This window comes from Castor canadensis, chromosome 4 (genome assembly GCF_047511655.1).
Source record: "Castor canadensis chromosome 4, mCasCan1.hap1v2, whole genome shotgun sequence".
Taxonomy (NCBI): domain Eukaryota; kingdom Metazoa; phylum Chordata; class Mammalia; order Rodentia; family Castoridae; genus Castor; species Castor canadensis.
The window spans coordinates 14,563,043-14,575,284 of NC_133389.1; the positions used below are offsets into that span (position 1 = coordinate 14,563,043).

The following is a 12,242-nucleotide window of genomic DNA, read 5'->3' on the forward strand; positions in this document are numbered from 1 at the left end:
TCTTAGACTTGAACTCCAGAACCATGAGCCAAAATAAACCTTTATTTCATAAGCAGATTGTGTTCAGTATTTCATTAGAGTCATGTAAAGCTGACTAAAACTGTTGGGCAGGATTTTATTGTCTCTCTAGTGTACACTCAGAGGAAATCACCATTTCCGTCCCCACTCATTTTCCCAGATGTCATGTTCTTAGAGTTGTTTCTGGATGTCTACAGGAACTACCTTCCCCTTCCTTATAGAGGACGAGTCTAGGGCATTTTATTTGACCCACCTCTGAATCTTCAGATTGGGGTAATGTTTTCTCTTTGGAGCATACTGAAGAAAAGGGTATTATCACTTAAACGGGAGGGAATATGTCATTTTAAATCAGAAGGCTGATTTATGGGGGTGAGGGGTAATAGATAACCATTCAGGTTCATCAGCCAAATTATCTGACTAGAAATCTCACCTATGCAATTCACTAGCTATGTTATCTCCTATTTAACCACTCTTTGCCTCAGTTCTGTCATGAGTAGAATAGGACTTTAATGATATCTCTTTGGACTAGAATTAAAAATACTTTTCTGGCTAAATATAAATTACTAGAGAAATTTTTAGAATGAACAAAAGCTTTCAGAACTAAAAGGTAGCAAAAGTAAGTTTTTGTGGATTATTGGCTGTCCAGAGTGCACCTTTCAATTCAATGTCCAAAAAAAGGAAAAATACATTTTTAACATTGAGAGAGCATAGGGAAGGATGGAGTTGAAGGAACTGTGAGGAAGCTGGAGTGCTGAATTTATTATCATTGGTTTTAGACAAGTTTGTACGTGCATTCTAAATGAGCCAATGATTGCAGATTTGCATTTCTTCCTATAGCAAAAAGGAAGTACACTAATAGGACAGTAGCTCTGTCTTTCCTCATAAATTTATGTACTCAGGATGGTGAAAGCTAATCTGGTTGTGAAATCCAAAGTTGATTTACTTGAAATGCCAACTGAAATGATGAAGCAGAGGTGGCAAGAGGAGCAGTATATATCCAGGATCTCACCTTCTGCCACACACAGGCTAACAGACAACCTGACCACTTCTGCTTCCACCAGGAGCACAGGTAAGTACGTCCAGCCATTACAGCTGAATAATGTGAATTATGTCTGAGAATAATAACAATGATGTGCTTTATATCATGCATATACTTTATTCTGTCTGATTGGTTTTTATTTATTATGCCAAGGAAAAATTAAAATAGATCCTTCATCCAATTTGCTGATTTCCAAGCAACCAAATGCACCCTTACAAGTATGTAGGATAAGTGTCTGGCAGCCACAGAGCCTTGAAGAAGTCAGAGACATATCTCTTGTCAGCTGGCTGGATGTTATTCTCAGAAAACTTCATCTGGGCATTTGTTAGAAAAGCTTTCTACCCAAACTAGTACAGCCAATGACGAAGAACAGATAAAGATGTTCTATTAGTTATTCACAAAGCCTTTTTTAAATAGTGCTTTTATGAATCTTGTAATTAGGTGACTTATACATGTACATTATAGAAGTCTTAAAAAAGAAAAAGAATAAAAACTTTAATTGCTAGAATCTCATAACCCAACTATGTTATTTCCTTTAAGAAACTTTCATTGCAAAGTGATGCTCCACTCAGTTAGGTCATTGTAAAATGAATCTAATGCTTTTCTAGGAGTTCCAGATCCACACTCAGGTCACCATGAATTCACTCAGTGAAGCAAACACCAAGTTTATGCTGGACCTATTCCAACAGCTCAAAAAACCAGAGAAAAACTTCTTCTGTTCCCCTCTCAGCATCTCGTCAGCACTATCAATGCTCCTCTTAGGAGCCCAAGGAAACACTGGAAGAGAAATTGAGAAGGTAGGGTACCCACTTCCTTACATTGACTTGTTTGACCTTCTTTCCATTGTTCTTTCTGCTAGTGTACAGATAGCTGGTTACAGATTCAGTGGCCTAATGAGTGACACAGGATGCCAAACAGGCATTCCTATGACTGTGTGATCACTGTCTCCAAATGTTTGCCCATCTATTCCCTTGTGCCTAAGTGTTCTTTGGGAGCTGGGATGACCTATTACAACTGCCCAATAACCGGAAGTGAGTTCAAAATCTGCAGACCACTGACTGATGAAATGCACCACCTAAAATTCAGGGACATATCATCAGATGTTCCCTTCATGATGAATGAAGGAACATTTGTTGAAGTAGCTGGTGATAAACCATGTTTTTTCAAAGAGCAAACCCATACCCTTGGTTTGGAGGTTTTTACTTTGTTTCTTTGATATTTTTTGGTTTTTTCATTTGCTTGAGGGTTTTGTTCTGTTCTTTCCTCTGATATTTTGAGTAAAATTTTATTTTCCTACTTCCTGTGTCTTCCAGGTCCTTCACATCAGTGAAAACACAAAGCAGACAACAAAAAGAGCTACAAGCAGCCAAGTAAGTCGTAGAGTAGTTCAGTCTTAGTAGAATTTCAGATATTTGAGAAGGTCATAGTTTAAACTGAGAATTTCACATTACCTAAAGTATTTAGAAGAAATCTCTGACAAAAGATATTAAGACATGCAGAGTGGTTTTGCAATTCATTTCATAATTACTGTTTTCGTATTTTTTTTTTAAACTTAGAAGGTCACAATTGTACTTAAGAACATGGGTCTGCAGTCAGATAGACTAGGCTCAAATTCCAGCTCTGCTCTTCATGAATGTTGGACATGAGAAGACACAACTGTGCTCTGAGTCACAGTGACCTCATCCCAGTAAACTGGGCCTAAAAAAGAATCTGACTCAATACATGAAAACGTTTACAACAGTGCCTGTTCTGTTGTCAGTAAGAAGTCATAGTGAACATTAGTTATGATTCTTATAAAATAATAAATATTATAATCACAATAATGTTACTAAAATAATTGAATTTTAATCAATTCAGAAATATAGTCAGAAAGAATAAGCACAAGTTTAAATATATTTTGGGAAATGATCACTAAAACATACACATACATTGTTTTAGAGACTTAATAGTTCAAAACTCTTAGCTAGCAAGTAGAAATGTCAATATTCACATAAACTAGGTTGAAAACTTGGTTCTGCTAATTTGTGCCTTCCTGGATACTTTATTTCTCTGAGTTTTTTTTTTTTTATCTTCATGTCAATTAGACTAAGACTTAGATTATGGGTGTGAGATCCTTAGCTGTGTACCAGGCACACATGGCTCTTACCAGAAGGCAATGACCATCACAAAAGAAGAGCCATAGATCACAGTGCACATATTTTAAAAGATGATACCACCAAGAAGTATATCAGACTTTCATGTTATCACATACTTAAAATATCTAAACTTCAACAAAACAATATTCTTTTCTTCTTTTATTAGCCTATTGTAGTTGCACAGGGAGTACTTTGTGATATTTACATAAGCGCTTACAATATATCTTAATTAGATTCACCCCTCCATCTTTCTCCTTTTTCCTCCCCCATTTTTAGAACAATTTCAATAGATTTCATTATTCTATTTTCATACATGAATACAAAATACTTTTTCCATATTCACCCTCCTTCACCCTTTCCTTATGCCCTCACCCCCTCATACTGGTACCCACCCCCAGACAGGACCTGTTTTACCTTGCTGTCTTCATTTATTAAAAAGGAACATTTTTATTAGTTTATGATAGTTATACAGATATTTCATTGTGACATTTATATATATATAATACACCAAATTGGTTCATCTCCTCCATTGTTCTCCCTCATTCCCCATTCCCTTTCTTATGGTGACTTCAACAAATTTCAATGTTTCATATTCATACTTGTATTGAAAGTACATCAACCCTCTTTACTTTTATTTACCCTCCCCTGGCCCCTTCCACCAGTGCCCTCCCTTAGCACAACCTAATTTATGTTCCTGTCCTTCATTATTTAGGTGTCTGCTCATTAAGAACAAACCAATGGTTTGTCCTCTGCATCTTTAGTTTAAATGAGATGGAGTGTGATTGGAGTATGTTAGGGCAGGAGGAAATAATTTCTTGGAAGAGGTTAAAGGTAATGTGAATCCTTAAGAATATTTGAGATAAAATATATCAATTATTAAGAAATAAGCAAAAGGTCATCTTACAAATTACTTACATTTAGCTATTGATCTAACAGACTTCTCATGAGTTTAGTATTTACATGGACAGAGTAACTCAATAAGTGCCCTTTTTGATGTTGAAGGTTGAAAAGTCAGGAAATGTACATCACCAATTTCAAAAGCTCATGACTGAATTAAACAAACCCACTGATGCATATGAGATGAAAATTGCCAACGGACTTTTTGGAGAAAAGACTTTTCAGTTTCTTCAGGTAAGTGTCACCTGGCTTTTCACAACTTTAATCTGCATCTTACATCTCTGAATAGCCGAATGGAGGAGAGTAAGGCTTGGGCAACGGAGTTCGTCATAAGATGCAGTTAGTGAGTTGACACTGACTCAGTCACAGAGAATATGTTTTGGTGGGAGATGTATAGTATGGTATATTTCTTGAATAAGCAGCCTTGCAAAAGTCTCTTGAGAGAGTTCGAGGAGTGCCAGGGAATACTGAATTCCCAGGATAGAAGGTATAAACAAAGATGAGAAATGTAAAGGTTGATTTACCAGTGAGACGTCTCAGAAGCAAATGGTCTCCATTTGCTATACACAGCAACTTGCTATACACAGCCTCTTCTCCACTGGTCTTTTACAAGATTGTATTGACCTTCAGTGACCTCCTTTTGTGTCAGCCTTCACTCCCCTTTCACATGGCACCTGTAGAGAAATATGCATGTACAGGAAATAGCAGATTTGGTCAGGGTCTGCATTCAGCTTCTTATAATCATAAGTAGTTAAATTTGGTAATGCATGCATTACTCTTAATTCCTCCTTTCTTCCTTCGCCTCTCAAAGGAATATGTGGAAAACACTAAGAAATTTTACCTAGCCAATGTGGAACCTGTTGACTTTTTAGAGGCTGCTGAAGAAAGCCGAAAGAAGATTAATTCCTGGGTGGGAAAGCAAACAAATGGTAGAGTATGGGAGGAACACTGTTGAGTACTTTGTGAGCAAGCCTGTGCTCCCTATGCTTGACATGGGAGAAGTGCTGGGACAGGATGTGGAGATGGGTTTCCAGAGAGGGTGAAGAAGGCATTGCAGATGGTGACATGGTCACAGTAAATGTGGAAAAAGCCAAGAGGAACCAGCCAGGGGATAGCATGAACCCAATTACATGGAAACACAGTGGGAGAACTGTTTTCACAGTGACAGTATCTATGGATCTCAAGTCCCCACCCATTTTGAAATGATATCCTTTTCTTTAAATCAGATCCACTTTTGATTATGGGTATTTAAAAGAAGACATTAGAAAGGATTTCTTTCTCTTTTTTACTAATTGGGGAAATAAGCAGCTCTCCTATAAACCACACTCCTTTGTCATCTTAGCTGGAGCTGCCAGGACCACATTGCCACCCATAGTTCCTGGAGGGATTATCACAACTGTCCTGCTCACCTATGGATACTTCTTCTACCTCCCGCCTCTCTCTCATGATAGGCCAAGCCTATAGTAACCCAATATGAGAATGCATGGAAAAATACCCAAGAAATAGTGTCTGAGAGTATGGGTATGTGTCAGATTGTAGAGCTCATATCATTTGTCCTAAAGAATAATCAGGTCCTATTTCCTCTGAGTAGTGAGCATCAAATTGAAAAAAAAAAAAAAATAGAAAGGAATGTGGAGAGGGAGTAAGGAAAGAGATAAGGTGACAGAGTAGATAAAATCTGTGTTTTATCAGTATGCAGTAAGAAATGTCTGTAATCACCCATATATAGAGTCCGAGCTTCCCCTCACAGTAAGTGCTGTCTCCATGCAGGTAATTCTCTAGGGCTGGCACCATGAAGAAGGCTGCACCTGAGGAACAGATTACTGAGTCCCTAAAATAGTGACTTGGGTGAATAACAAGTGATCAGTTGTGAACTTTTGCAAAAAACATTCTCTAGATAAACTACTTGTACATTGCACGACAGGCATTTTTGCTCTTTCCCTTACAGAAAAAATCAAGGATTTGTTTCCTAAGGACTCTTTTAACAACTCCATTGTACTGGTTCTGGTGAATGCAATCTATTTCAAAGGGCTGTGGGATCAACAATTTAAAAAAGAATATACTGAAGAAATGAAGTTTTGGCTGAACAAGGTATTGTCTATATTTTCTTTACATAAAATAATGTAGTTATACATGGAAGATTAAACTCAAACATATCCTGTGGGGTGGACCATTGAAAGTACAAAATAGAATATGTCATGGCTGTCATTTTGTGGCTTTATTTTTGGAACTTTATTTAGTTAGCAATACCTGAAGAAACTTTTGTTTCTACTTCACAAAATCCCGGGTTGTCTATTCAAAGGAGAAGAGTACGTTTGTTGCCTCGATAGTAACTATTTCACCTTATGTGCCTTTTGACATCTTGACTTCTTGCAGAAGATAAGCAAACCTGTGCAGATGATGAGTCAGACAAATCATTTCAAATTTGCCTTCCTGGAGGATGTGCAGGCCAAGATCCTAGAAATACCATACAAAGGGAAAGATCTGAGCATGACTGTGCTCTTGCCAAATGAAGTTGATGGCCTGCAGAAGGTAAAACCTGCCTCTCCAGTTCTTTCTTCAGTTGTCTGGTTTCTTCCTAACACATTGTGTCCAAGCAAGACAAGAGCTTAGCGTCTAAATAATGAAAAAGCCAAAATAAGAAATGATGCTTCATCTTTGTGTTATAGATATTTTAGCAAGAGCCTGACAGATACCAACTATTAATTAAGTAGAGTTACACACATTAACTTTCTCTTTTTTTTACTTCTTTTATTCATATGTGCATACAATGTTTGGGTCATTTCTCCCCCCTTACTCCCACCCCTTCTCTTTCCCCCACCGCTACCCTCGCCTCCCCTACCCCCTCGCTACCAGGCAGAAACTATTTTGCCCTTATCTCTAATTTTGTTGAAGAGAGAGTATAAGCAATAATAGGAAGGACCAAGGGTTTTTGCTAGTTGAGATAAGGAGAGCTATACAGGGAGTTTACTTCATTGCTTTCCTGTACATATGTGTTACATTCTAAATTAATTCTTCTCAAACTAACCTTTTCGCTAGTTCCTGGTCTCCTTCTCCTATTGGCCTCAGTTGCTTTAAGGTATCTGCTTTGGTTTCTCTGCGTTAAGGGCAACAAATGTTAGCTAATTTTTTAGGTGTCTTACCTATCCTCACCCCTCCCTTGTGTGCTCTCGCTTTTATCATGTGCTCAAAGTCCAATCCCATTGTTGTGTTTGCCCTTGATCTAATGTCCACATATGAGGGAGAACATACGATTTTTGGTCTTTTGGGCCAGGCTAACCTCACTCAGAATGATGTTCTACAATTCCATCCATTTACCAGCAAATGATAACATTTTGTTCTTCTTCATGGCTGCATAAAATTCCATTGTGTATAGATACCACATTTTCTTAATCCATTTGTCAGTGCTGGGGCATCTTGGCTGTTTCCATAACTTGGCTATTGTGAATAGTGCTGTAATAAACATGGGTGTGCAGGTGCCTCTGGAGTAACCTGTGTCACAGTCTTTTGGGTATATCCCCAAGAGTGGTATTGCTGGATCATATGATAGATCTATGTTTAGCTTTTTAAGAAGCCTCCAAATTTTTTTCCAGAGTGGTTGTACTAGTTTACATTCCCACCAACAATGTAAGAGGGTTCCTTTTCCCCACATCCTTGCCAACACCTGTTGTTAGTGGTGTTGATAATGATGGCTATTCTAACAGGAATGAGGTGGAATCTTAGTGTGTTTTTAATTTGTATTTCCTTTATGGCTAGAGATGGTGAGCATTTTTTCATGTGTTTTTTGGCCATTTGAATTTCTTCTTTTGAGAAAGTTCTGTTTAGTGCACTTGCCCATTTCTTTATTGGTTCATTAATTTTGGGAGAATTTAGTTTTTTAAGTTCCCTATATATTCTGGTTATCAGTCCTTTGTCTGATGTGTAGCTGGCAAATATTTTCTCCCACTCTGTGAGTGGCCTCTTCAGTTTAGAGACCATTTCTTTTGTTGAGCAGAGCTTTTTAGTTTTATGAAGTTCCATTTATCTATGCTATCTCTTAGTTGCTGAGCTGCTGGTGTTCCATTGAGAAAGTATAGGCACATTAACTTTCAATTGGTGGAACTGGTATGTGATTATTTAAATTTGGTTAAAATAAATATACAGCAATGTGGGAAATGTTTGCAAATAGGTCAAGCAAGGAAAAAGAGTAAAAATAAGGCATACATGACAAATGTAGTATGAAATAAAGATGTGTATGGGAAAAATAAAAAGAATCTACTAAAAATGACACAGTAGGCCGATAACATAAGGAATAGTGATATATAGTTCATTTTGTACAAAGTAATGGAGTGGAATGATTCTGGTTCTGCATACACACATAATCATATTTGATGACATGTATTCACTTATGTTTGCAGGACTTTTTGCTTATTAGAATAATATTTAATAAACTGAATAATCTATTACATTTATTGCTAAAGATTTCCCACATTTTTAATTCACTGTTAAAGTGTATTAGAGAACTATATTTAATCTTGGTAGTTTTTTTTTCCCACTTTTATAGCTTGAAGATAAACTCACTGCTGAGAAATTGATAGAGTGGACAAATTCACAGAACATGCACTTAAGAAAGGTGGATTTAAACTTACCTCGGTTCAAAATGGAAGAAGGCTTTGATCTCAAGGAAGCATTGGAACACATGGGCATGGTGGACGCATTCAGTCAACATGCCGACCTCTCTGGCATAAGTGACAAAAAGAGTCTCACAGTGTCCAAAGTCCTGCACAAGTCCTTCGTGGAGGTGACTGAAGAGGGAACAGAGGCTGCAGCTGCCAGTGGCATAGTAACTGGTTTTACATCATCAGCACCACAAACAAAAGAAAAATTCTGTTGTGATCACCCTTTCATATTCTTCATCAAGGAAAATAAAACAAACACCATCCTCTTCTTTGGCAGGCTCTCTACCCCCTAAGTGTGATGACTGTCACTGCTTGAGGAAGAGTTAACAGAGTTGTTCCAGTAGATTGATGGCTGGAAACAACAGGTTCTCCTTCTTCATTTTCCTTTCCAGTCTCAGAGTCACCACTAAGAATTCCATGATTGGAACAACATGTCTATTTCTCTCTTTCTATACACACACAGATATAAACCTATTCTTTTACTTCTTTCTTTTTCTTTCCCTTAAAGAAAAATGTTCAATATTAAGATAAAAGAATATTTTAATGCTGATTCTTCTAAATTTGACATATATTCTGTTTGTGACCTGTTCTAAATGAAACAAACAAAATCACATTTTCTCTTCAAACTGATTGACCTAAACATCCACATTTCCTTGAATTTAGGTGATCTCTATGTCCCTCCTTGTATTTCTAAATTTTGTGATTTTATTAAAAAATACTTTCAATAAAACAATGACTTACTCAAATTATTTGTTACTTTACCTTTTTTCTCTGCACCAAGTGCAAATGGCCAATCACACATAAAAAATATTAGTTAGAAGTGTATTAGTCACATAGAAAAAAATCAAGATAAGTTCAACAGTAGTCAGACAAATTTCTTTACATACTCACTGTATTTTTAAAAAATGAAAATTCATTGACTGATAGATTAATTAAACCCAGGGCCTCACAAGTACTCTATAACTGAGCTAAACTCCAATCCAAGGGAAATTTGAAATACCACACTATGACAAAATGGACTTATCCCACATATCTACATTAGAAAATGCATTAATATGACTAGCCATATTAACAGCTCATAGGGAGAAATCTCCAGAGATCTGCACTCACCATGGCAGTAATCATTATCTATATGCGACCATTTAAAATTAAATTAATTAACATAAGCCAAAATTTAAAGCATAGCTATTATTCCAATTTCCATTTTTATAGCTTAACAGTATCTTACTGTTTTCAGATGGCACACCTTTCATTACTGATATGGATAAGAATTTTAAACTATATTTTTAATTATTATTTGCATTTCCTTTTGTCAATTGCCTATTTGTGTAAATGCCTATATTTTCTTTTGTGGCACTAATATTTTCTTTATTAAAATGTAATACTGCCTCATATGTTTAAAAAATAAACTTTTAGAAAACAAAAAAATTAAAAATATAGTTCTTTTATTTCACTATTCATATATCACATATTCAGTAAACACCCACAATGGCTAGCAGATTCCCTGCAATTATGGAACCTTTCCATCATCCTTAATACATCCTCCTAAAACACTATTGGACAGCAATGCTACAGAAAATTAGGCAACAAAATTAATATATGTGTCTTATAAGGGTTCTTAATAAAATAAAAGTAGAGGTTGATTCTTTAGCATATTAAAATATAGCTATCTAAAATTTAAATCTAGCATCAAGTTGAATAACAAACACTAGAAACATTGAGTTCAAAGGGTAGGTAGAAAACCATATTATTGCTATTTTCATCCATATTCTATAATGAATTGTGAAACAAGAGTAGATTAGTTTATAGAGTGTTATAAAAAGAACAAATAATAACTTGTACACATGTATTTGTATATATACATGTAATCTATCTCTGGAGGAAATAAGAAACTATAGCTAGGTGCAGTGGTTCACACTTACAATCCTAGCTACTCAGGAGGCAAAGATTGGGAGCATCACAGTTTGAGGCAGCCTGGGTAAAACGCTCATGACACCCAATCTCAGCTTGTAGTGGTGTGCACCTGTCATCCCAAGCACACAGAAAACATAAATAGGAGGATCACAGTCCAGGTCCACCCAGTATAAGTCGGAGACCCTATTTTTAAAATAATGAAAGCAAAAAAGGCTGGGAGTAGGGCTCAAGTGTTAGAGCAAATATTAGGCCCTGAGTTCAAATCCCAGTATCATTTTTTTTTTAAATGCCGTATCATTTGTTCCAGAGAAGGCCAAACTGGCTTGGTGACATGGTAACATTGGCTGCAGAGAGATTTTGTAATATCTCATCTTTTGTATTCTGAATCATGTCAATACATCTCTTAGTCAAAAATATCAATAAAATCCACATTTTTAAAAACCTGACTGATTCTGTCTGATTAATCAATTTTGCTCATAAATCTAGGACTGGTTTTTAGAACAAAATCGTATTTGTATTTATATACTACCAACTTCTTAGGAGCACACAGTGTGACATACATACTGCCACTGGAATGAGAAATGACTCATGTTAAACAAAGCAGAATACTCCAGTTATACTGGATTACTATTTCCTACAAAGATTCATTGTTTTGCTGTATTTCTAAAATGCCATTTTATAAACGACCATTTTTAAACATCTGATAATTCTAGTTCAAGATAACAAATAGTGATAAACAAAACAAAAATATTTGTAATATTCAAATAAAATGATATTTAAAAGCATATTAATGTTATATTTTGTTACATAAATTTTTGATTGAGATTTGACAATTAGATGACAGCCAGATTGTGGTTAATCTCTCTCATGTCAAATGAAAAACCAAAATATTAGTGTAACCTTTGTGAAGACAATACAAATTTAAAATAAGAGGATAATCCTTCCTGTTGAAAGTAAGAGAAGAAATTCCCCCTCCACTCCTTTTTATCAGGGTATTTGCTTTGGAAAATCTATAATTCTCAATATTTCCTTATTTCTTTGAAGTGTCTATGTCCTTTTGAAGACTTCGATAGGCCTTTTGTCATCTTAATGACCAAAGAAAGTCCTTCTCTATGATGGCCGTCTTCTTGAAGTGTAAACACAGACAGTAACTCTCTCTTTTGGGGAGAATAGGAGTCATACTTCAAGGGGCGTCTGGTTCCAGGGACTTCTTGTCCTAAGGACAGAAGTTTCTGTTTCCTTTGGGTATCATTTTTTTAATACTGGTGATTGTCACAACTCAGTCTAAGGTGAAATATGGATGACGAATGGGAGTTATGGAGTTATCTTATTTGAAGGCTTGTTACTTAACTTGAGAACATGTATGGAATGCGTCGTGTCTGCTTGGCTAATCAGAAGGAGAGAGATTTCTTCAACTTTTCAGTTTCTCAGCAGATTATCTTTGATGTGCATCACATTCTGGTTCAGTGCTCATTTAGTAATAAGAGGTTTCCTTTCGGCACTATGTTTGTGGGAAGGATTTTTGGATTGGGAGAAGATTTCACTTTTAGTTATATTTTTCCAGCACTTTCCACTATAATG

At 36.1% G+C, this 12,242-nt stretch overlaps 1 protein-coding gene across 1 annotated transcript; it reads left to right on the forward strand.

Annotated features, from left to right (window-relative positions):
• The first annotated feature begins 928 nt into the window (after positions 1–928).
• Positions 929–9,493, forward strand: LOC109693405 (serpin B4). Its single transcript, XM_020174701.2, has 8 exons — positions 929–1,087; positions 1,666–1,854; positions 2,371–2,427; positions 4,195–4,323; positions 4,901–5,018; positions 6,038–6,180; positions 6,466–6,621; positions 8,633–9,493. The coding sequence occupies exons 2-8, from the start codon at positions 1,693–1,695 to the stop codon at positions 9,038–9,040; spliced, it is 1,173 nt and encodes a 390-aa protein (XP_020030290.2). The 5' UTR covers positions 929–1,087; positions 1,666–1,692; the 3' UTR covers positions 9,041–9,493.
• The last annotated feature ends 2,749 nt before the right edge of the window (positions 9,494–12,242 follow it).